General features: G+C 41.2%; 1 protein-coding gene across 3 annotated transcripts in view; it reads right to left on the reverse strand.

Annotated features, from left to right (window-relative positions):
* The window catches only part of LOC115174446 (syntaxin-binding protein 5-like), a 159,364-nt gene that overhangs the window by 59,883 nt on the left and 73,502 nt on the right, over positions 1–25,979 (reverse strand). For all 3 annotated transcript variants that reach the window (XM_029732966.1, XM_029732965.1, XM_029732964.1), the window contains exon 5: positions 22,309–22,443. In XM_029732966.1, coding sequence (XP_029588826.1) covers positions 22,309–22,443 — 135 coding nt within the window. The remainder of the gene's footprint in view (positions 1–22,308; positions 22,444–25,979) is intronic.

Below are 25,979 nucleotides of genomic sequence, written 5' to 3' on the forward strand. Positions count from 1 at the left end.
TCCCCCTTTTTCCTCCAAACATAATGATGGTCATTATGGCCAAACAGTTCTATTTTTGTTTCATCAGACCAGAGGACATTTCTCCAAAAAGTACAATCTTTGTCCCCATGTGCAGTTGCAAACCGTAGTGTGGCTTTTTAATGGCGGTTTTGGAGCAGTGGCTTCTTCCTTGCTGAGCAGACTTTCAGGTTATGTCGATATAGGACTCATTTTACTGTGGATATAGATACTTTGCACCTGTTTCCTCCAGCATCTTCACAAGGTCCTTTGCTGTTGTTCTGGGATTGATTTGCACTTTTCGCACCAAAGTACATTCATCTCTAGGAGACAGATTACGTCTCCTTCCTGAGCGGTATGACCTCTGCGTGTTCCCAGGGTGTTTATACTTGCGTACTATTGTTTGTACAGATGAACGTGGTACCTTCAGGCGTTTGTAAATTGCTCCCAAGGATGAACCATACTTGTAGAGGTCTACAATTTTTTTTCTGAGGTCTTGGCTGATTTCTTTTGATTTTCCCATGATGTCAAGCAAAGAGGCACTGAGTTTGAAGGTATGCCTTGAAATACATCCACAGGTACACCTCCAATTGACTCAAATGATGTCAATTACCCTATCAGAAGCTTCTAAAGCCATTACATCATTTTCTGGAATTTTCCAAGCTGTTTAAAGGCACAGTGAACTTAGTGTATGTAATCTTCTGACCCACTGGAATTGTGATACAGTGAATTATAAGTGAAATAATCTGTCTGTAAACAATTGTTGTAAAAATTACTTGTGTCATACACAAAGTAGATGTCCTAACCGACTTGCCAAAACTATAGTTTGTTAACAATACATTTTTGGAGTGGTTGAAAAACAAGTTAAAATAACTCCAATCTAAGTGTATGTTAACTTCCGACTTTAGGTGAGTCAACCATTGCCTACAATCTTCTTTGTCGTTGGATCGAGGTGCTTATCATATTCACTCCGGTTCTTCTGAAGTCTAGATGTACCCTCTGCCTGTATGCCCTAGCGCCTGAGTGACTGCACCTCTACTTATACCCATTTGAGGTAATGAGGGACAGGTGGGACCAATTCCAGGTGCCAATTGGTTGCAGAACCTGGACTGGGTAATATTGGTGTTGAATTCCAATTTTGGAGAAGGGATCACCATGGCAACAGAGGCAGGATGGGCAGAGTGCAGACAGCCTCCTGAAAACATGCAGCACCCACACAGAGGCAAGCACAAACACACACACACACACACACACACACACACACACACACACACACACACAAGTGATGTGCGGGTTGACTCATTACATTTACATTTACATTTAAGTCATTTAGCAGACGCTCTTATCCAGAGCGACTTACAAATTGGTGCATTCACCTTAAACCCGCAGACCTCGCGGTTATATCCACGGAATGGATGGGTTTATAGTCATTAAATGGGTTGAATGAAAAAATCCATAAATGTATAGTTCTTGTACAATTGATATCTATAGGCTACTTTAGGTTTTTCTTTCATTATTTTAGGCTATCTGGCATTAATGCGTAAACCTAAGCCTCAAGGTCTAACTGTACAAGCACCAAATAGCCTACACGCCAATCGTCAAATGCTTTTGGGAACAGGAAGACAAGTTAACGTAAATCCAAAAATGACAATGCAAAGTTTAATTCAAAAAGAGAAAAGCTGGGAAATGGAGAGTTGAAAATAAATAGAAGGGAGGGCCAGAAATGTAGTTTGGGAAAGATTTGGTGAAGTGCTAAAAGATGATGATAGCAGTGCAGGCTATATTAGCCTATGTGTGATGATTGTGAGGCGCTATACACATTTGACAGTCACAAGATGGGGATTTTAAATAGGCCTATGGCACGTCAAGGGAACTGTAGCCTACTGTTCAGATGGGTTAGATAGAAACTGAAACCTGGAATCTGACTGTATAACCTCTCACACATAGCCTTAATATTATCTCCTGCAGAATTAAGCGTTTCTTGCTGTAAAATGATACACCAAATGTAGGCAAAATGTTTACTTGGGAACTGGAGTGAAGGTGCTATCTTTATTAGCGTCATAAAAGCTGATAGTATTTCAACCACATAAAATATGCATCCAAACCAAATTGAAATCTTATCAGAAACATGTTGGGTTGCTTTCACACATTTCTATTTCCTTACAAATTAAAGTAATTTGGAAATTTTCAACAGGAAACATTTCCCGTTATTTTTTAGGTATTTCATTTTCTCTCCGGTCACTAAACATCTTTGCTGCACAGAAGAAGATGACAAAGGAAACTTTACCGATGTCAGCTAGATTGAAGCATTCATTCTATCAATTTATGGCAATATTCTGGTGAGCAAGGGTTTAATTAGTCTTATAGTGCAAAATATAATAGGGAAAAAAGTGCATTGGGTATTCAGAGGATATTTATAAACTAAAATAACATTGATGCTTACAAGAAGGGGTTGGAACCGGTTCACGGAAAACAGGAAAATAGTTACATTTTTCAAGGAACAGAAACTAAACCGGGAACGAAAGTGATCCATATACTGTTCCACAACAGAACCATTATTTTAAAGGCATGGGAAACCGGTTAATAACTTTTTTTTGTTCCAGGCATTTTTTTCTAGTCCCACAAAAAAAAACGCAACTAAGCGCCTATGCAAAGCCCTCACTGTGTCACTCAGAAACGTATGCCAGTGTCTGCCTGCAAGCTGAAAATCTTTGCCAGTGTGTGTGTATGTTTAGGCTACCTTCCCCCTCCGAAGCTTAAACTACTATACTGATGTTACCAGAGTGATTCAGAAGATAGAGAGATAGATTTTTGATTAGCTAAAGAAGAATTGATAAACTTTTTCAATGCTAGTTAAGGATACCACAGTGTAGGCCTAGTTGGATTTATTAACTACAAAAAGGTAAAATGTGTTTTTTATTCTGGTGCTACTCTGCACACACAAGCTTGTTAGCTTGCTAGCTTAAGCTTGTTAGCTAGCTAGCTCAAAGGACATTCAAAGTTCCTTCACTGAAGCCGCTCCTGCCAGGTTTAATTCTGTGTACCTAATTCAAATAAAGCATGTCATAAAAAGATGCCCAGCTCTCAAAGCCTCCTCCTCAGCCCTCTCTCGCTTTCTCCTCACCCGCAAAATTTGAGTTGCATCTTACGCCATAGGCTACACTTGTCTGTCCATCATGCCTGTAAACAGCTAGCTTGCCTGCTCTGTCTGCACTGATTGGTGAAGTATTTTACTGAGCTAAATGTAAAAAACTGTTGATTTCACAGGTTAAAAAAGGAACAGAAAGGAACAATATAAACTGGTACTCTTGGGGGTTCGAACTGGTTCAGAACTTTACTTTGCTGGTCGGAACAGTGGAATGGGAAAAAAAATGGTTCTGTTCAGAACAAAACGATCAGAAAATAATGTAGGTACAAACCCCTGCTTACAACTAATAATTTTCTTTATTCTGTCAAACTTGATAATTGAAAATAAATATAAACAGAGGTTTTATAAGTAACATCGAGTTGATGTACAATACTTGCCCTGGAGTAGGGGCGTCTCACCTATTCTGTAAGGTCTAAAGAGGGAGGGCTTACTGGGTAGGTTCCTCAGTCCTTTTAGTACACACACTATCTCACTTCAGGTTGTCACTGTGATAGCAAAAAATTCTGAAGCTTTCCTCACTAGATCTAGTCAAGTGTACAGAATTGATTTAGAGGCGAGTTGTGTTGATTCCTTTACTATCTCAGCCATCCAGGGCAAATCAAATCAAATGTATTTGTCACATGCTTCATGAACAATAGGTGTACGCTAACAGTTAAATGCTTACTTACAGTTCCTTTTTCCAACAATTCAGAGTCCTTTTTCCCTTTACTTGGTCGGCACTAAAGTATTGAGAGGATCCCCTACAAGGCTCTACATCGGTATCTGTGCAAGAGTGTGAAAATGAATGACAAGATGTAGAGGCCTGAATTCCACACCCCATACTTCTCTCATAATGGATCGCGCCTGCTGTGGAATCTGACTTCTATATGGATGGCATTCACTTTAGCCCATATCATATTGCATGCATCACATTTACACACACATATGCAATACACACAAACCATATTTAGGCCATCAAACCCAATGTCCCATAGCGGATATCATACACACAAACACTGTCAAAGACCATCAACCACCTGTGGTGTGTATCACAAATGGATAGTATCAGCATGCATGCATAACCATTCACACACCAGAACATGTGAGCTGATTTGAGTGGTTGTAAATCCCGCTCATTGCTCATGGAGTGGTGCTTGCCCACTGCTCCTGCTTCATGTCCTTTCCGACCGCTCCTAAAACCGCTATGTGCTCACAGGAAAAAATACTGACGCTCCAAATTTGCTCAATTCATTAAAATCACAATTTAACCAACACCCATTTATTTTTGTGACCACCTGGACCTATCATTTGTTTTTGAAGTATTGAAACCAAACCATATGAGTTTAATGAAAAGTATTTGAATAAACATGAAATGGTGAATGTAAGAAGTGCACATCATTTCAAATAGGCTACATGTCATATTAAACAGCATATAAACACTCTAAATAGGTCAGGAGCCAGACAAGGAGACTAAGAATGAATAAAAATGAAATATTAATGCTATATTATTTAAATTATTTCAAGGCTATAGCCTACAAAGAAATACATTGTGAAGCATTTGTGAGTGCGTTACAATAGGCTGGTAGGGACATAAAGCGCTCAGCATTTAAACAACATTTCATTGTATAGTCTATTCATCATTATAGTCTATAAATTGAGCACATAGGCTGTGACTTACTTAGAATGAAATACAAATTAATCGGAAAACGACTTATTACTGCCTTTGAATTCATTTTTAGAAACAGTAGTTTGGCCAGTCTGTGGCTTCAGGCTCATGCGATGGTCCCTGGAGAGCAGGCCAGCAGTAGAGAATATCCTCTCTACACTTGCAGAGCCACTGGGGATGCTAAATACCCTTTTGGCCACTCTTGCCAGGCTGGGCAGAGATGCAAAGTTGTTTTTTCTGTTTTCTTCTATAGGTAGGCCTAAAGGTTTTTAAGCAAAATAACCCAATCAAATCGGAACGCTCCTTGAACATGGGAATATGCCAGGCCTATTGGGCCGAAATCAATTATGGCCTATTGTATAGATCAGGGTTCCCCAACTGACAGGCCGTGGGCCAAATCTGGCCCACCAGCAATATTATCTGGCCCCCAAAAGCCCCCCAAATTATTCTCAATATTTTTTTATAAAAAAAAAATATATATATATATATATATGTATAAAGAAATATAGGACCTGAGATGCAAAAAGCCCGAAATGCAATGTCCCAAGAAGGAAGTTACCCTACCTAAATAATGCAAAAGTTACATTTTAACTTAACTAATAAAGCAGGCAGCGCACCATTTTGTGGTGCTGAAACTTAGAGCTGCAACTGCAGCGCAATCAATAGGAGTTGCACAGCGCCTGGTGCTGAAAATATAGCTAACTTTTTATGCACGTGGCACACAGCAACAGATTGAGAGAAACTATACCAGTCGAGTAATTCATTTCAACAATAACCTTCATTTTAATTTGAGTCTAGGCCATATAAAATAACTTAACTGCCTGAGGTAGGCTGAGGCATAACAGCATTTTTCACCCAAAAAAATATGTGACCTAATATAAATGTTTTTTTTTATTATGCCTACTTCCAATTGCAACTGGACAAAAATGTAGCATCCTACATAAAACAATAATTTAAAGAAAAAAAGACAATGTCTGTGTCTGAATGTCTGTATTGGGAGTCTCGGGATAGCCTGCTCCTGTAAGAACAAACAGAAAATACTGTCAGCTTGAGACCTAAATAGCCCTGTATTAGCACTCACAATAATGTTAGTATTTACTAAATACAGTAATGTAGGCCACTGAGTTACTTACTTGGACACAATCTTGTGGATGTCTTGTGAGATAGATGTGAGTACAATGCGCAGGCAGTCTGACTATCAGTCAAAAGTTTAGACAAACCTACTTATTCAAGGGTTTTTCTTTATTTTTACTATTTTCTACATTGTAGAATAATAGTGAAGACATAATTATTAAAATTATGAAATAACACATATGGAATCATGTAGTAACAAAAAAAGTGTTATATTTTATATTCTTCAAAGTAGCCACCCTTTGCCTTGATGACAGCTTTGCACACTCTTGGCATTGAATCAGTAGGTGTGTCCCAACTTTTGATTGGTACTGTGTGTGAAACCCGGTTCCTGTCGTGAGTCTATTTTGCATTCATAGAGGAAAATTAGGACTCGCAGGTGTAAGTCGATCCAAACATTATTAGCACATAAAAGGCAAGTTTCGTTATTGTTCTTTATCGCACACAAGGACTCGGAACTCCTGAGCGCATCCCTGATTTGGCTCGATGTCTGGAATTCAATCAGCTCAGTTTGAATTGCGGCCTCATCCAGCTAGGGTATCGTTTTCTTAGCAAGGGAGGATAATTATCCACCTGGGCGGACTGAGACGATCACATACAAACGCAATGATATCCCTGGGCATGCTGTAGTCTTCAAATCTGTTGGAGAAGTTGTCCCTCAGCTTCTTGATGAAATCTTCCATCACCTCTGTGACAATGCTGCGGCCTGGTCCCACTGTCTGTCGTTTCTTCATTTTCCTGAAGTGCAGTAGCCTTTGAGATGTCCAAAGTACATGGGTTTTCCACCATGTACACAACTGTTTTCCCTTTTTCTTGTAACTGCAGATTTAACGCGTTCAAGTGACAGAATATGTCAGCCAAAAAAGCTGTGTGTTTAGCTTGCTGTTAACGCTTTAATATTTCTGCGTCGGGCCTCTGTCTGGGGCGGGAAGGCCACTTTGAAAGCTCCATGCTTAGATTCATAATGACATCTGAGATTGAATTATTTGCAAGTAGCGATATCTTCATTGCAAATAATACACACTGGCTTGGCATTGGGAAAATAAGATGGACTGAAACTTTGATTTTAATTATCCATCTTTCTTCTTGATACTTTTTGAGAGCGACATTTTATCTTACTGTCAAGGTAATTATTCTGAACAAATGTTGACATTAAAAAAAGTAGTGTAGTCTTCAGTAGGCTATGTAGACTTGTTTTTCTCCACCAATCAACCACCGAGAAATATATATATTTTTTTAATAGAGACATAGTGATTTTAGAGTAATCAGATCAAAATGATTGTTATTGTCACTACATTTATTGTGTACTAATCAGGTGTGTTCAAAATGTTGTTCAATTTGTAGTGTAGGCCAATTAATTGTGCTAATATTACATTCTAATTATGTTCTGTCTTGCCAACTATTAGCTCAGAAAATTACACAAGGCCAAACTTAGTTGACGAACCCTGGTATAGATAATAGAACAACAATGAACTAAACGTTTAAGAGATCTGATTTTTTGTTTATAAATACTTTGCTACAATGACACACTTAGTAATCTACCCAACTCGTTCCTTTCTTTTAGAATGTTCATGTAGTATTAAGTACACCATCATGCTTTCGGGATATGTGCCATTTCGGGACATCATTGCACTCCCTCTCTTGCTCTTGGTCCTCATTTAGCATCTGTGTGTTCTATCCATTTCTTTATGAAAATATTTAGCGAACACCATTACAGTATCTAAAGCAAGGGGCTATAGCAGCACACAAGTAGGCTACAAATGCATGCTGGGCCGGGTATGCCCTGAGCTAGTGAAGTGAGCACTACTGGAGGGAAATTGGAGCGGGCGAGAAGGCCGACGCTCCAGCCTTTGGGAATCTCGCTCTGCGCTCCAGTTAAATTGGGCACGCTCTGCTCCTCGCTCCGCTCCAGCTCTGCTCAGCTCACATACTCCAACACACACACACACACGCACACTCACGCACACACACACACACACACACACACACACACACACACACACACACACACACACACACACACACACACACACACACACACACACACACACACACACACACACACACACACACACACACACACACACACACACGCACACACACACACACACACACACACAAGCATCCAACACTGAAACAGCGAAAACACAGTCACCCTGACCTCTGATAACATGGCATTAACACCCCTAGCAACATGCCACCATCAATGATGGCAACATGCCAACGCAATATGTTTTGACTACCTGTTAACAGTATGTGTATTCGGGGAAGTGGTATATTGTAGGTGCAGTTATCACAATGAGCTAACAAAAAAGAGGAGTCAGAGAGAGATTTTGTCAGAGGGGGAATGGATAGAAAGAAGAGTGGAGTGGAGTAGAGTGTGAGGACTAGTGAGTCAGCTTTGCTATCTTCTAGGTCCCTTGGAGGATTGGCTGATTAGATCACCTATGTGTCTGGGAGACATCGGAAAACCCTGACTGCATGGGGCTCTCTCACACTTACATACTCACTCAGGATGCAGGGTAATTGGTAAGTCTTGACTGAATTATGCATTTTCATATACACACACCAGTGGAGGCTGCTGAGGGGAGGACGGCTCATAATAATGGCTGGAACGGAGTCAATGGAATGGCTTTAAACACATGGAAAACATGTATTTGATACCGTTCCACTCATTCCACTCCAGCCATTCCCACGAGCCCATCCTACCCAATTAAGGTGCCACCAACTTCCTGTGAGGCACACACACACACACAGAGTTAGCAAAATACAGGAATAAAGTGGGGGAAGGGAAAAGAGGGAGAGAGAACACCCTCTGGTGTTAACATGAACTGTGTGTCATAGTGGGCCTTAGGCTGTCCCTTACTCCTGTTATAGTTTTCCCTTGTACACACTGACAACATCCCTGACTATGACTCATAACACACACATTTTCATTGCATGTTCTCATTCACACATGACCTGGCCTCCTCCCCCTTGTTGATGACAGTGCAAGAGGAGGGGAGTAAGTCACACATACAGTGTAGTTCCAGGCTAGGCCCAGAGCCAGATGTATGGTTACTAAAAGCAGTATTTAAATAGCAGGGGCCTGGGGATGTTAACCATACACTGAAGCACAGAACAGAACCTAGCTAGCCATTGTTGCTATACTCTCCACACAGAGATAGTGAGAGAGAGAGGATAGCTAATCGGCAAATTGTACTATCCTCACCCACACCTGATTCTGATCTGGGAAACTGAGCTGGGCTATGATGACTGGTTTATGTGATGACTACAGGGATGGTGATGACTGGCTTTGTAATGTCCCACTATCCCCAATACTGTATGTCACATACTCTATGATCTAGTAAATTGGATGTACTGTTCTTCACTATGCCTAGTCTAATCTTGAACACAACTTACTGTTACCTAGAAGTACTTGGTGTACTAAACTAGAACAGAACTGAACTGCAGTGTTCTGCTGTAGTATTGAGTGCTGCAGTATTTCCTAGTAATCTGCTTGACAGTGTTCAGTTCCACTCTGTAATGTTCAGTGCTCTGATCTTGTGTATTTCTCTCTATGCAGTGCAATACGGAGGTGGTGTAATATGAAGAGCGCCATCTTCATTGTTCCCTCAACCGCCCACTCCACTGTCCCTCTCTGATGACAGCATCAAAAGAAGATAATAGGAGAAGATAAAGGCAGTCAAGGTATCTAACGTTCATTCCAGCAGCCCAGAATAAGACGAGAGAGAGAGGAGAGAGAGGAGGGAGAGAGAAAGTGCCATCTGAATCACTCTCAGATATTTCCTTATCATAAAGCCTTTACGTGCAGATTTTCTGTTGTCATCAGAACTGAATATGGGCCACACGCACACACGTACAGTGCCTTCAGAAAGTATTCACACCCCTTGACTTTCTCCACATTTTGTTGTGTTAAAGTTTATTATATTACACCCGCGGTTATATCCGCAGGGTGGACGGGTTTAGGGTCATTAAATATTGGGTGGGTGGCAGGCAGGTTGAATAAAGAGATGACCTACACGTCAATTGCCAAATGCTTTTGGGAACAGGCAGAAAAAGTTTACATCAAATCCACGGAGGCAAAAAGGACAATGTGGGAGTTTAATTCAATCAGAGAAAAGATGCGAAATGGAGAGTTGATAATAAAGAGAAGGGAGTGCCAGAAATGTAATATTTGGAAAACATTTGGTGAAGTGGTAAATGCGGATGATAGCAGTGTTATGTGTGATGATTGTGAGGCACTATACAAATTCGACAGTCACAAAACACAGACTTCAAACAGGCCTATGTCACGTGTCCCAAGATGGCGCCGACAGATAGGGCAGCTCTGCTTCTAACTCCTAAACAACTTTGCAGTATTTTGTTATTTTGTGTGTTATTTATTATATTATTAGCCCAGGACATTTTTTGTGTTATTACATACAGCCGGAAATAACTTTTGTATATCAGAGCGGCGGTAACTCACCAGCATTACGAACGGGAATGCGACTTTCCCGAATTGTTCGTACCCCCCAGGGCAATTGAACTGATTCCAGAGGCTGATCCAAAACACCGCCAGCGGAGAATAGGTATTTGGAGTGGACTTCTAGCCCGACTCAGGAGGCGCACACACCATCCACCGCTTCCAAGTATATTACTCGCTAATGTTCAGTCTCTGGATAATAAAGTAGACCTGCTCAGGGTGAGAATCTCCTTCCAGAGAGACATCAGGGATTGTAATATACTCTGTTTCACGGAAACATGGCTCTCTCAGGATATACTGTCTTTGTCCATACAGCCAGCTGGGTTCTCAGTATATCGCACAGACAGGAATAAAGAACTCTCCGGGAAGAAGAAAGGTGGTGGTGTATGTTTCATGATCAACCACTCATGGTGTGATTCTGATAACATACAGAAACTCAAGTCCTTTTGTTCACCCAACCTAGAATACCTCACAAGCAAATGCCGACCGTATTACCTCCCAAGAGAATTATCTTCGATTATAGTCACAGCCGTGTATATTCCCTCTAAAGCCGATACCAAGATGGCCCTCAAAGAACTTCACAAGACTTTATTCAGACTGGAAACCACATATCCAGAGGTCACATTTATTGTAGCTGGGTATTTTAACAAAGCAAAGTTGAGGAAAATGCTACCGACGTTCTATCAACACATTGACTGTAGTACTCACTGCTACTCCAACTGCCGGGATGCCTACAAGGCCCTCCCCTGCCCTCCCTTCGTCAAATCTGATAATGACTCCATTTTGCTCCTCCCTTCCTATAGGCAGAAACTCAAACAGGAAGTGTCCATGCTAAGGGCTATTCAACGCTGGTCTGACCAATCGTAATCCACGCATCAAGATTGTTTTGACCACGCAAACTTGGATATGTTCCGGATAGCCTCCGAGAATAATATCGCCGAATATACTGATACGGTGACTGAGTTTATCAGGAAGTGTATAGGAGATGTTGTACCCACTGTGACTATTAAAACCTACCCTAACCAGAAACCAGGGATAGATGGCAGCATTCGCACAAAACTGAAAAGGCGAACCACCACATTTAACCATGGCAAGGTGCCTGGGAATATGGCCAAATACAAACAGTGCAGTTATTCCATCCGTAAGACAATCAAAGTGGCAAAACTCCAGTATAGAGACAAAGTGGAGTCGCAATTCAACGGCTCAGACACTAGATGAATGTGGCAGGATCTATAGACAATCACGGACTACAAAGGAAAAACCAGCCTCATCGCGAGCACCGATGTCTTGTTTCTGGACAAGCTGAACACCTTCTTCACCCACTTTGAGGATAACACAGTGCCACCGACGCGGCTTGCTACCAAAGAGATGACTATCGCTCCGTAGCACTCACTTCTGTCATCATGAAGTTCTTTGAAGAGGCTAATTAAGGATCATATCCCCTCTACCTTAGCTGAGACCCTAGACCCATTTAAAATAATCTCTCACTCAATGTCAACAAAGGAGCTGATCGTGGACTTCAGGAAACAGCAGTGGGAGCACGCCCCTATCCATATCAATGGGACCGCAGTGGAGCAGGTGGAAAGCTTCAAGTTCCTCAGCATACACATCATTGACGATCTGAAATGGTCCACCCACACAGAAAGTGTGGTGAAGAAGGCGCAACAGTGCTTCTTCAAGGAGGCTGAAGAAATTTGGCTTGGCACCTAAAACCCTCAAACATTTTACAGATGCACAATTGAGAGCCTGCTGTCGGGCTGTATCACCGCCTGGTACGCTATCATCCAGAAGGTGAGGTCAGTACAGGTGCACTGAGAGACTGAAAAACAGCTTCTATCTCAAGGCCATCAGACTGTTAAATAGCCATCACAAGGCAGCTTCCACCCGGTTACGTAACCCTGCACCTTAGATGCTGCTGCCCAATAGCCATGAAATCACTGGTCACTTTAATAATGGAACACTAGTCACTATACTAATGTTTACATATTTTTGCTTTACTCATCTCATATGTATATACTGTATTCTATTCTACTGTATATTAGTCTATGCCACTCCGACATTGCTCATTCTAATATTTATATATTCCTTCATTCCATTCTTTTACTTTTAGGTTGTGAGTATTGCGTGTATTGTTGTTAATTGTTAGATATTACTGCACTGTTGGAGCTAGAAACACAAGCATTTCGCTACACCCTCAATAACATCTGCTAAACATGTGTATGTGTAACCGGTGTGAAATGGCTAGATAGTTGGCTAATAGCGTTTCAATCGGTGACGTCACTCACTCTGAGACCTTGAAGTAGTTGTTTCCCTTGCTCTGCAAGGGCCGCGGCTTTTGTGGAGTGAAAGGTAACAATGCTTCTAGGGAGGCAGTTCTTGATGTGTGCAGAGGGTCCCTGGTTCGGTGCGAGGAGAGGGACAGAAGGAACACTGTGACATTGATGCTGTTGACCCGGATCACTGGTTGCTGCGGAAAAAGAGGAGGTCAAAAGGGGGGGGGGGGGGGGGTGAGTGTAACCGGTGTGAAATGGCTAGCTAGTTAGCACAGTGTGCGCTAATAGTGTTTCAATCGGTGACGTCACTCGCTCTGAGACCTTGAAGTAGTTGTTTCCCTTGCCGCGGCTTTTGTGGAGCGATGGGTAACAGTGCTTCAAGGGTGACTGTTGTCGATGTGTGCAGAGGGTCCCTGGTTTGAGCCCAAGTAGGGGCAAGGAGAGGGACAGAAGCAAAACTGTTACATATATGTGACAAATCAATTTGATTTTATTTGATTTGGCACATCAAGGAAATTGTAGCCTACTGCTCAGATGGGTTAAATGGAAACTGAAATGTGGACACTGATGATGGGTCTATAACATCTCACACATAGCCTTAATATTAACTCCTGCCGAATTAAGCATTTTTTGCATTAAAGTGATACACTAAATGTAGGCAAAATTTGGACTCTGTGGACTCTGTGGAGAAATATGATTTATTTCTTTTAGCATCTTGAGAGAATGTGAATGTTCAGTTAGATACTGTCTTTAGCAGTGGAGGCTCCTCAGAAGAGGAAGAGGAGGACCATCCTCCTCAGTGAATTTCATACAAATACAAATAGTGAAACATTAAAAAAGTTATCCTTTTTGATAAAACTATACTAAATATATTAACATGTCACCAAATAATTGATAAAAACACATTGTTTTGCATTGAAGGTCTACAGTAGCCTCAGATGCACTCTGTAGGGTAGCACCACGGTGTAGCCGGAGGACAGCTAGCTACTGTCCTCCTCTGGGTATATTGACTTCAAAACAAAACCTAGGAGGCTCATGGTTCTCACCCTCTTCCATAGACTTACACAATAATTATGACAAGGTGCTCCAACTTATTAGAGCTCTTACAGCATGAACTGACATGTTGTCCACCCAATCAAACTATCAGAGAATGAATCTAGTACTGAAAGCATAAACTACAGCTAGCTAGCACTGCAGTGCATAAAATGTGGTGAGTAGTTGACTCAAAGAGAGAGAAAGATAATAGTTGAACAGTTTTAAACAAATTAATTTATTCCAAAATATGGAGAAGCAAGAGAGAGAGAGCTAACTATATTTGGTTGGCTTTTTTAGTTTTACTTTCACTTTCACTTAGCTAGTGAATGCAGCTAGCTAGTTTAGCCTACTCAAACAACCGGCTCAAACAGAGAGGGATGCTATGTTAGATAGATGGCTATCCAACACTGGAACTCTTCTAAGTCAAGGTAAGCTTTTGGTTTATAAATGTATTGCCCCCGGGCCTGCCGGTGTAACAGCTAAACTGCTTTCTGACTGTACACTGTATTGCATGATTGTAGCGAGTTTACTAATGTGTTAGGTCTAGTAGCTATGTTGACCATGATGTTAGCGGTCATGATATGAAGGTTTGGCTTGTAAAGTTTTTTGCCTGGTCACAGACAGCTGCTATGTTGTGCACTGAAGTCTTCAAGCGAAGGGAAAAGGTGAGAGGACGAGAGCGCGTAGATAGTTGCAAGAAGGAATTATATATACAACGAGCAAAGTGACCATGCTGTTTTTATTTGGCTGCTATGTAAGTGAACTGTGTTTGCATGTGATCAGGGGTGCATTCACTCCGCTGATTCTGTTGAAAAATGTTTCTTAAACGGAAGCACTGTCTGCCTCCTTGATTACTCAAAAATCTCTCAACCTGTGCAACTATGTTGTAAACTTTCATTCATACTGTAGGCTGTAGCAAACACATGATGGGTACAGGGAAAATGTTTGTATCATGTAATAGCCTAAACCTATTGATTTTACATTGAGCTGGATGAATGGAATATCAATGACAGTAATCCAATATGCTGTAATAGAAATAATAGCAATAAAAAATGATCATCCTCCCTAATCTTATATGGCATGGACCACCACTGGTCTGTAAAAGGTGCTGTCTTTATCAGCATAATAAAAGCTGAAAGTATTTCAACTACATAAAATATGCATCCAAATAGAAACTGAAATATTATCAGAAACATGTTGGGTCGTTTTCACAGATTTCTATTTCCTGGTTAAACTGATGTCATTTTGAAATGGTGCACAGAAAATCATTCAATTTTTTTTGTTATTGCATTTTCTCCCCGGTCCCTTAACGTCTTTGCTCCGCATTCTATTGATTTATGACATTATTCTGGTGAGCAAGAGTTTATTTAGTCTTGTAGGGTAACATACAATGACAGACGAGAAGCTGCATGTATCTAATTATAGACAAGTTGACTAACAAATAGCCTACCAAAATGTCAGAAATTATACGCAGAAACATATCTAAATCAGGCCCCAAAAAATACTGCAGCCCCTGTCAAAAAATCGTTACACCATTTATGACTGTAGCCTACAGCGCATTTTCTTTATTAGTGGGTTAGGGCTGGGTGCGGGCCACAGATTTTCAGTTTATCACATATAGTCGGGCGGTTGCGGATGATTATTAGCAATTGCGGGCGGGTGAACAAATAGCTGACCTGCGTAGGGCTGCGGCGGTGATTACATTTTGTCAGCTAGTGATTGTCAAGCAAATAACTGCTGGTCTCTAGGTAATTGACCATTCATGAACATAAACACATTTAGCATCTCCTGGCTTCCACACCTACAAGCCACTGATCCAGACCGTTAGAACATCTACTGTACATTTTGAAAAGTCTAATAAATCCATTTAATATAGTTTACACCATCACAATAAATCCATTATTTATGTTAGACAGGTCTAAAGAAACATGATATGAAGAAAATGTCATCTATTTCAGAAGAACAGAATAGCATATTCAGAGTTTTCCTTATGTTAGGCCCTGATCTGGATTTGCCATAATATGCCAATTGGCTGTGGGCTACATTAGTTCATTTAGCAGACAAGATTTGCTTAGAATTCCGTGGAATTATTTAATATTATTTTATAGTATGAAGAATACAATTGAACATAGTTGAATAAAATAGAAAGAATGATTTCAAACGATTTCTGAGGGTCTGCGCGCACGCAGCTATTTTGTGTTGAACTGTTAACAAAGAAACAGGTCCTCCTGTATGCTTAATTTAGAGTTATTTATGTGATACAAACGTTGGGCTATATGTTTTGATTTTTATTACATTCTAATGCTGCCTGATGCAACTCCAATGAATATTTGAAAAAAGTCACATGAAAGGCATGAGCTCTGCTTTGTTTCATGCACAGGCTGCACACACTTCATCAGTCTCTCATTCACAATTTGACAAGCACTTGATAATGCCCGAATTTCCTGGCGGCATCCACCTAGTGTGGCCGTAATGCCTGGCTGTAATGCCATATAAAAAACTCCATGCCTTTTGCGGACAGTGACTGTTGTGCCCTTGGGCTGAATACATTGATGTCAGAGTGATTAGAGGGACAATAGAGTGCTGAGTACCAGGCAGTTAACACATTTGGAAGGCTACTAATGAACACCAGTAGCATCAGAGCTTGGAGAAGCCCAGTTATCGTGACTAAACGGTCAAGTGAAATTTGACTGCGGTCATGACTCTTTACTGCCGGTGTTGCGGTAATACAGTCACCGTAACAGCCCCTAGACCCGCGCACTACTAACACACACAATAGCCCATAATGTCAAAGTGTAATTATGTTTTTAGAAGTCAATAAGTATTCAAACCCTTTGTTATGCCACGCCTAAATAAGTAGTCCAAATCTGATTAACCTGATGTGGATAGGGGGCAGTATTTTCACGGCCGGATGAAAAAACTCTTGCCCAGAAACGAGAATATGCATATTATTAGATTGATAGATTTTGGTAGATTGATAGATTTGGATAGAAAACACTCTGAAGTTTCTAAAACTGTTTGAATGGTGTCTGTGAGTATAACAGAACTCATATGGCAGGCAAAAACCTGAGAAAAAGTTAACCAGGAAGTGTGGGATCTGAGAAAGTGTGGGATCTGAGATCTGAGTTCTTCTTTCTAGTCCCTTTCGAAACTACAGTATCTGTGCTGTTACGTTGCACTTTCTAAGGCTTCCATTGGCTGTCTAAAGCCTTCAGAAAGTGGATTGAGCCTTCTCCTGTCTCTGGGCAGAGTATAGGAGCTCAGTTACTGAGTGGTCTGCCTGAGGACAAAGAGATTGGATATGCGCGTTCCCGCGAGCACGCTGTTTTTCTTTTTCTCCTTGAATGAATACACTATTGTCCGGTTGGAATTTTATCGCAATTTTACGTTAAAAATACCATAAAAATAGATTTTAAACAGTGTTTGACATGCTTCTATGTACGGTAATGGAACATTTTGACTTTTTGTGTCTCGAAATGCTCTCGCGCGTTACCCTTTTGGATAGTGACCTGAACGCACAAACAAAACGGAGGTATTTGGACATAACTATGGATTATTTCGAACAAAAACAACATTTCTTGTGGAAGTAGCAGTCCTGGGAGTGCATTCTGACGAAGATCAGCAAAGGTAATACAATATTTCTTATACTATTTCTGAGTTTAGTTTGCCTCGAACTTGGCGGGTGTCTGAATCGCCGTGATGGCGAGCTATGCACTCAGAATATTGAAAAATGGTCTATGTACTCTCCTAACATAATCTAATGTTTTGCTTTCGCTGTAAAGCCTTTTTGAAATCGGACAATGTGGTTAGATTAACGAGAGTCTTATCTTTAAAATGGTGTAAAATAGTTGATTGTTTGAGAAAATTGAATTGTGGTATTTTAGTAGTTTTTGTATTTCGCACCATGCGATCCCATTGGCTGTTGGCTAGGGGTCCCGCGGAACGCCTAGATGCAAGAGGTTAACGAGTCACATAATAAGTTGCATGGACTCACTCTGTGTACAATAATAGTGTTTAACATAATTTTTGAATGACTACCTCATCTCTGTACCCTACACATAGTTATCTGTAAAGTCCCTCCATCAAGCAGTGAATTTCAAACACAGATTTTATCACAAAGACTAGGGAGGTTTTCCAATAGCTCTCAAAGAAGGGAACCTATTGGTAGATGGGTAAAAATAAAAAAAGCAGACATTGAATATCCCTTTGGTCACGGTGAAGTTATTAATTACACTTTTGATGGCGTATCAATACACCCAGTCACTACAAAGATATAGGCGTCCTTCCCAACTTGTTGCCGAAAAGGAAGGAAACCGCTGAGGGATTTCACCATGAAGCAAATGGTGACTTCAAAACAGTTACAGAGTTTAGCGGCTGTGAAAGGAGAAAACTAGGGATGGATCAACAACATTGTAGTTACGCCACAACACCAACCAAAATGACAGAGTAAAAAGAATGAAGTCTGTACAGAATAAAAAATATTCCAAAACACGCATCCTGATTGCAATAAGGCATTAAATTGAAATTTATGGAAATTAAATTAACTTTACATTATACTGTATCCTGAATACAAAGTCTTATGTTTGGAGCAAATCCAACACAACACACCACTGAGTATGACTCTTCATATTGTCAGGACTTGACTTTGACATGAATATGAAGACATTTATTTATGTAATTAACTATGTTTAATTGTTACCCGGTTTAAAGAAATCATGCAACAATTAACGCATTAGGATCCGGGGCACCACGAGAGCAGTTCTTTAAATAGTTACCATCTCCTGAATTAAACTCTAAAAGGTCCTATCACATCTATAAACAGTCAACGTAGTAATCATAACCTCGTATCATATCATCATTCTGAACAGTCGTAACCGCCTTCATCTGCAAAAACCCAAGCCATACTTATGATTCAGTACTACACAAATTGGTTTCATTATTTATTTTCTACCTAATTAAATGGGAAAACAGGATAAACATACACACTTTGCACCGGTTATTGACTGAAGACTTAATACGCTGAAAACAGGTCCCTAGCGGAATGAGAACAACATGGCTGCTTGTTAAAGAAGAGATGGAGAGGGAGAGAGAGAGGGACATAGACACTTAAAATTGGTACATTCAGAAACTACTCTCACCTACAGTAACCATATACTTTGCACACAAACCGCCGCCCGCTTTGAGTAAGAAATCATGAATGTATTTACGTGAAATGCCTGGGTTCGACGGGGATCTCTCTCGGTGAATAGGGTAGCCTTGGAAAGGCAGTTGGGCCTTTTCACGGCACGCTTGTAAGACTCTGATTGTCCGAAATGGTTCCGACAAGTCTTCTACTGTTGTCCTTCTCTGTAGTTGTCCGTTATCCAGTGACTTGTCGTGTAGTCCTGAACAGAACTACAGAGTTGACTTTCCTTCCATTCACTCTTGAAGAGGCTTCTTTGAAGATAGGCTGAGCAGAGTAACAGGATGGTCCTACTTAAATTAGCTTTTATAGATACTTTACTTTGGACAGCTAATCAGCCATACCAGTGATTGTCTGGGAGGGGAGTGTATCGTCTCCACCTTGTGTTGAGATTCAAAGTTCAAACCACTTTAAACGTGCAGTAGCAGCTTCACATCTTTCTGGTCTGATGTGTTTTTTCTTAACCCATCATTTATACAATTTGCTCAAAAAGGGGAGGTTCCAACAGGTTGACATGCTCTCTGACCTCACCCAGGGCGGTGACTACTCACTGTGCAAAGTTATATATTTATTTAATCTCTTATAGCTTCTCAAATCACATCCCTCTCTTAACAAAAACACTTTAATCAATGTTCATATTACATGCACAACGCATTGTATGGAAACTTCGTATAGTGGGTATACCTTCCAAGTTACAGTATTTCTTTTATTTCCTTTATGACGTTGTTAATGACTTCACAAAATAACCAACAAAATTCAATTTGACCATTCCCCACGTTCTATGTTAGAAATATTGTTGCAGTATTGATTTACAACAGGGCGTGAGTTGTTAACCCCCCCCCCAGTTATTTCCTTCCCCCCCTCTAAGGTGAGAAGGTGTCTGATTGAAGTTAATCATTGCAAACCTGATCTGACATATTTGGATTCTTGTGGACAGTCAATATTTTCAAGCATGGTGGTGGCTGCATCATGTTATGGGTATGCTTGTCATTGGCAAGAACTAGGGACTATTATTAGGATACAAATAAATGAAATAGAGCTAAGCACAGAAAAAATCTTTGAGGAAAACCTGAATCAAATCAAATTGTATTTGTCACATGCGCCAAATACAACAGGTGTAGAGACCTCACCGTCAAATGCTTACTTACAAATCGTTAACCAACAATGCAGTTCAAGAAATAGATAAGAAAATATTAACTAAATAAACTGAAGTAAAATAAAAATAAAAACATTAAATAAAATCAAAAAGTAACACAAGAAAATTACATAAAAATAAAAAGGCTATATACAGGGGGTACCGGTACCGATGTCAATGTGTGGGGTTACAGGTTAGTCGAGGTCATTTGTAAAGTGACTATGTATAGATAATAAACAGCGTGTAGAAGCAGTGTTGGGGGGGTCAATGTAAATAATCCGGGTGGCCATTTGATTAATTGTTATAGTCTTATGGCTTGGGGGTAGAAGCTGTTAAGGAGCCTTTTGGTACTAGACTTGGCGCTTCGGTTCCGCTTGTCGTGCGGTAGTAGAGAGAACGGTCTATGACTTGGGTGACTGGAGTCTTTGACAATTTTTTGGGCCTTCCTCTGACACCGCCTAATATATAGGTCCTGGATGTCAGAAAGCTTGGCCCCAATGATGTACTGGGCCGTACGCACTACCCTCTGTAGCGCCTTACGGTCAGATGCCGTGCAGTTTCCATACCAGGCGGTGCCATATCAGTCTACTTTCCAACAGACACTAGGAGACAAATTCACCTTTCAGCAGGACAATAACCTAAAACACAAGGCTAAATATACACTGGAGTTGCTTACCAAGACAACATTGAATGTTCCTAAGTGGCCTAGTTACAGTTTAAAACTTAAATTGGCTTAAAAATCTATGGCAAGACTTGAAAATGCCTGTCTAGCAATGATCAACAACCAACTTGACAGAGCTTGAAGAATTTTTAAAAGAATATTGCTCAAATATTGTACAATCCAGTTGTGCAAAGCTCTTACAGACTTACCCAGAAAGACTCACAGCTGTAATCGTGATTCTAAAATGTAATGAAATTAATGTTTCATTTTTTATATATTTTTTTCCTTCCACTTTGACATTACAAAGTATTTTATGTAGATTGTTGACCAAAAAGTACAAAGAAATACATTTTTATCCCACCTTATAACACAACAAAATGTGGAAAAAGTCAAGGGGTGTGAAAACTTTCTGAAGGCCCTTCACACAGAGTCACACACAGACACACACAAGCCCACACAAACACATGGTTGAGCGTGAATGGGTTAAGCGTGTATGGGTTAAAGTATTGGAAATGTTGAGTTCAGTTTTTGGAAACAGAGAGTGAAAGTGAGAAAAGCAGGGGATAGGATAAAGAGGGGAGAGGAGGACACACTGTGTTCAGTAGAGCATATATAAGAGTGTGTTGACGTGTCCCTTTAGTCAGGGAATACCATGGCAGCTCCAGGACTGTCAGGCACTACTCCTCAGAGACCCATACTGTCACCCGTTCCTCTCCTACACCTCTCTTTTTCCTCTACTCGTCTACCCCGAACAACCTTCCCTTTCTCTACCCACTCTTTCCTTCCTCTCGTCTATCCCCTCACCTCTCCTTCTCTCCTAACCCCCCACCCCTCCTCTATCAATTCCACTCCTCTCCCTCTTCCCTGTCCTCTTTTCCCATTCTGGCATTTTCTCTCCCTCTCATCTCCTTTGCCCTCTCCTCCTCCCTTTCCTCTCAGCACTGTCGAGACAGGACATCTGTACATGCCCAACACTGATCTTAACAGACATCTGTTCCGTCCCTCACTATGAGACAGGAAGAGACAGGATTGGGAAAATGCTACAAAACTCAAGATTGGATTATGCAAGAGCTCTAGAGCAGAAACAAATGGAGGATGTCAACAGCAACAAAAATATTTGACCCTGCTGGTCATCTATGAACATTTGAACATCTTGGCCATGTTCTGTTATAATCTCCACCCGGCACAGCCAGAAGAGGACTGGCCACCCCTCATAGCCTGGTTCCTCTCTAGGTTTCTTCCTAGGTTCCGGCCTTTCTAGGGAGTTTTTCCTAGCCACCGTGCTTCTACACCTGCATTGCTTGCTGTTTGGGGTTTTAGGCTGGGTTTCTGTACAGCACTTTGTGACATCAGCTGATGTAAGAAGGGCTTTATAAATACATTTGATTTGATTTGACAAATACCCAGTGAAATAGCACAGTATCTTACAAATACTTCAACCCCATGCTGAAGAGACCTACTAAATAAGAGTCAGATAGTGATTCACATCCTTTCTCCTTCACACCTGCAGTTACTGAAGCCACCAGGTGTGGATGAAGCCTAGAGGTGACTAAGAGGCTCTTTGATAGCTATGTCCATTCCACCACAAGCCGTTGTGACAGTGTGACGAGGAGAAGAGGCTGGTGTTGACACTCACAGTTCGATGGCTTTGTTCCACATGATGACGTAGCCTGAGAGTGTGAAGGACTCCACGTTGACGATGTGGATGTTTCCTTTCTCTGTGCCGATGTACAGCCATTTACTTTGGAAGGGCAGGTGGACGAACGTGATCCTGGAAGATGGAGAGAAATTAGAAAGTTTATGTAGGAGTTAAGAGACAGAGAAATAGACACAGAGAGGTAGTAAAAGTAGTAGCATTAGACAAAGAGAGAAAAAAGAGAAAGACAGAAGTGTTTTGCTGATGATATCCTATTTGCATTTAAAACACAGAAACTGTGCAGTTTAAGAATCTTCCTTGTTTTCTACAGTGAGCTAATAATGCTGAGCTGAGACCAAGGTGAAGGTAGAGGTGTTTAAAACTGTATTGGGCACCTAATTACCGGACTGGTACGAGAGAAGAGGACTGGACCAGAACACGTTACCCTTCCTTCCCTGCTCTCCATTTATCCATCTGTTTCATCTTCATTCTTTCATCAATTTGTCCAATAATTCCACTCGTCCTTCAACCATCAATTAATCCATTCATCCATCTCTCTATGTGAAGTTTAATGGAACGGTCAAAAGCTTTTGAAACCTACACCAGTCTCTACCTGAGTCAGCTTCTACCCCCAAGCCATAGGACTCCTAATAGGACTCCTAAATACTCATGACTGCTAAATAGTTCATTCATGTTTACCCAAACTATCTGCACTGAACCTATCTTGCACTGACTCTTTGCACAATCCCAAGACTACACACTACCATATACATATTCACACACACTGCACTGACACTCTCACACAAAACCCATACACATTCACTACATACGCACATGCATACATAACACACACACGCATACCGACAACACAAACACACATACAAACATACCTCCACCTTACCTGTCACCCAAGACCCACTTCGATTTGCTTACCGCCCCAATAGGTCCACAGACAATGCAATTGGCATCACACTGCACACTGCCTTATCCCATCTGGACCAGAGGAAAACCTATGTAAAAATGCTGTTTATTGACTATAGCGCAGCATTCAACACCATAGTACCCTCCAACATCATCATTAAGCTCAAGGGCATGGGTCTGAACCCCGCCCTGGACTTCCTAACGGAGTGCCCCCAAGGTGGTGAAGGTAGGAAACAACATCTACACTTCACTGGTCCTCAACACTGGGGCCCCACAAGGGTGTGTGCTCAGCCCCCTCCTGTACTCCCTGTTCACCCATGACTGCGTGGTCATGCACGCCTCCAAATCAATCATGAAGTTTGCAGACGACACAACAGTAGTAGGCTTGATTACCAACAATGACGAGACAGCCTACAGGGAGGAGGTGAAGGCTCTGGGAGTGTGATGTCAGGAAAATAACCTCTGACTCAAGGTCAACAAAACAAAGGAGATGATCGTGGACTTCAGGAAACAGCAGAGGGAGCACCCCCCTATCCACATCGATGGGACAGCAGTGGAGAAGGTGGAAAGTTTTAAGTCCCGGGCATACATATCACTGACAAACTGAAATAGTCCACCCACACAGACAGTGTGGTGAAGAAGGCGCAACAGCGCCTCTTCAACCTCAGGAGGCTGAAGAAATGTGGCTTGTTACCTAAAACCCTCACAAACTTTTACAGATGCACAATTGAGAGCATCCTGTCGGGCTGTATCACCACCTGGTACGGCAACTGCACCGCCCACAATCACAGGGCTCTCCAGAGGGTGGTGCAGTCTGCACAATGCATCACCGGGGGCAAACTACCCGCCCTCCAGGACACCTACAGCACCCGATGTCATAGGAAGGATAAAAAGATCATCAAGGACAACAACCACCCGAGCCACCACCTGTTCATCCCGCTATCATCCTGAAGGCAAGGTCAGTACAGGTGCATCAAAGCTGGGACCGAGAGACGGAAAAACAGCTTCTATCTCAAGGCCATCAGACTGTTAAACAGCCATCACTAGCACAGAGGCAGCTGCCTACAGTACACAGACTTGAAATCATTGGCCACTTTAATAAATGGAACACTAGTCACTTTAATAATGTTTACATATCTTGCATTACTCATATGTATATACTGTACTCTATACTATATCTTAGTCTATGCCGCTCTAACATTGCTCATCCATATATTTATATATTCTTAATTCCATTCCTTTACTTAGATTTGTGTGTATTAAGTATTTGTTGTGAAATTGTTAGATATTACTGCACTGTCGGAACTAGAAGAACAAGCATTTCGCTACACCTGCAATAACATATGCTAAACCTGTGTGTGTGACCAATACAATTTGATTTGATACCAACACAACACAAACACACATACATGCTTTTGCACTCATCATATGCTGCTGCTACTCTGTTCTTTATTTTACTCTAATTATTATCTATCCTGATGCCTAGTCACTTTACCTTGCCTTCATGTACATATCTACCTCAAATACCTTATTATTATCTATCCGGATGCCAAGTCACTTTACCCTGCCTTCATGTACATATCTACCTCAAATACCTCATACCCCTGCACACTGATCTGGTACTGGTACTCCCTGTATATAGCTCCATTCTTGTGTATTTTATTCCTCGTGTTACTATTTATCTTATTTTTTTTTTTACAATAATTGTTTTAAACTCTGTATAGTTTGGAAGGGCTCATAAGCAAGCATTTCATAGTTAAGTCTACACCCGTTGAATTCGCCGGATATGACATACAATTTGATTTGATTTGACCTTTGACCCAATGGTCATCTAACCCCACTAGTTATTTTGACCTGGAATCAGCACTGTCTTTATAACAAGCCATTCTCAAGTCCTCCTAATGGTACATGAATAAAACAGGACCAAAGTAGGTCAAACCGGTCATCCAATCAGGACTGATATACCTGAACCAAGCACTTCTGATCAGAACCACACTCTCTCAGGGATTTTATTTTAATTAATTTTTTATTTAACCTTTATTTAACTAGGCAAGTCAGTTTAGAACAAATTCTTATTTTACAATGACGGCCTACCCCGGCCAAACCCTCCCCTAACCTGGACGATGCTGGGCCAATTGTGCGCCGTCCTATGGGACTTCCGATCACATTTACATTACATTTTAAATTTAAGTCATTTAGCAGACGCTCTTATCCAAAGCGACTTACAAATTGGTGCATTCACCTTATGATCACAGCTGGTTGTGATACAGCCCAGGATCAAACCAGGGTCTGTAGTGATGCCTCTAGCACTGAGATGCAGTGCCTTAGACCACTGAGCCACTCGGGAGACAAGGGAAGGAGGGTAAGGAAAGAGGAGAGAAAGGATGAGGGGGAGGAAGAAGAATAGCATCATTGTGGAGTAAGCTGAGGGGTGGGTATCTCATGGTGAATGTAGAGGATTCAAGCCCAAATCTGATCCAAAAATGCCCTTAGAAAATGCACACTGCAGCCATTGCAGCCATTTCAGAGCTTTAACATGAGAATCATGGGCTGTATGTATGCATGATGCATCACACCATCCCTAGATCATTCATCATCATCCATGTCCTATCTCTCCTCTCTCTTCCCTCTTTCTCTCTCTCACCCCTAATAAAAAAAACATGTGAAATAGCTGCTTTCACATGTTGACCTTCAATTTCACATGTGGAACCATATTTTCAAATGTATTACATTTAGAGTTCACATGTTAA

This window comes from Salmo trutta, chromosome 35, assembly GCF_901001165.1.
Source record: "Salmo trutta chromosome 35, fSalTru1.1, whole genome shotgun sequence".
In the NCBI taxonomy this organism is placed as follows: Eukaryota; Metazoa; Chordata; class Actinopteri; order Salmoniformes; family Salmonidae; genus Salmo; species Salmo trutta.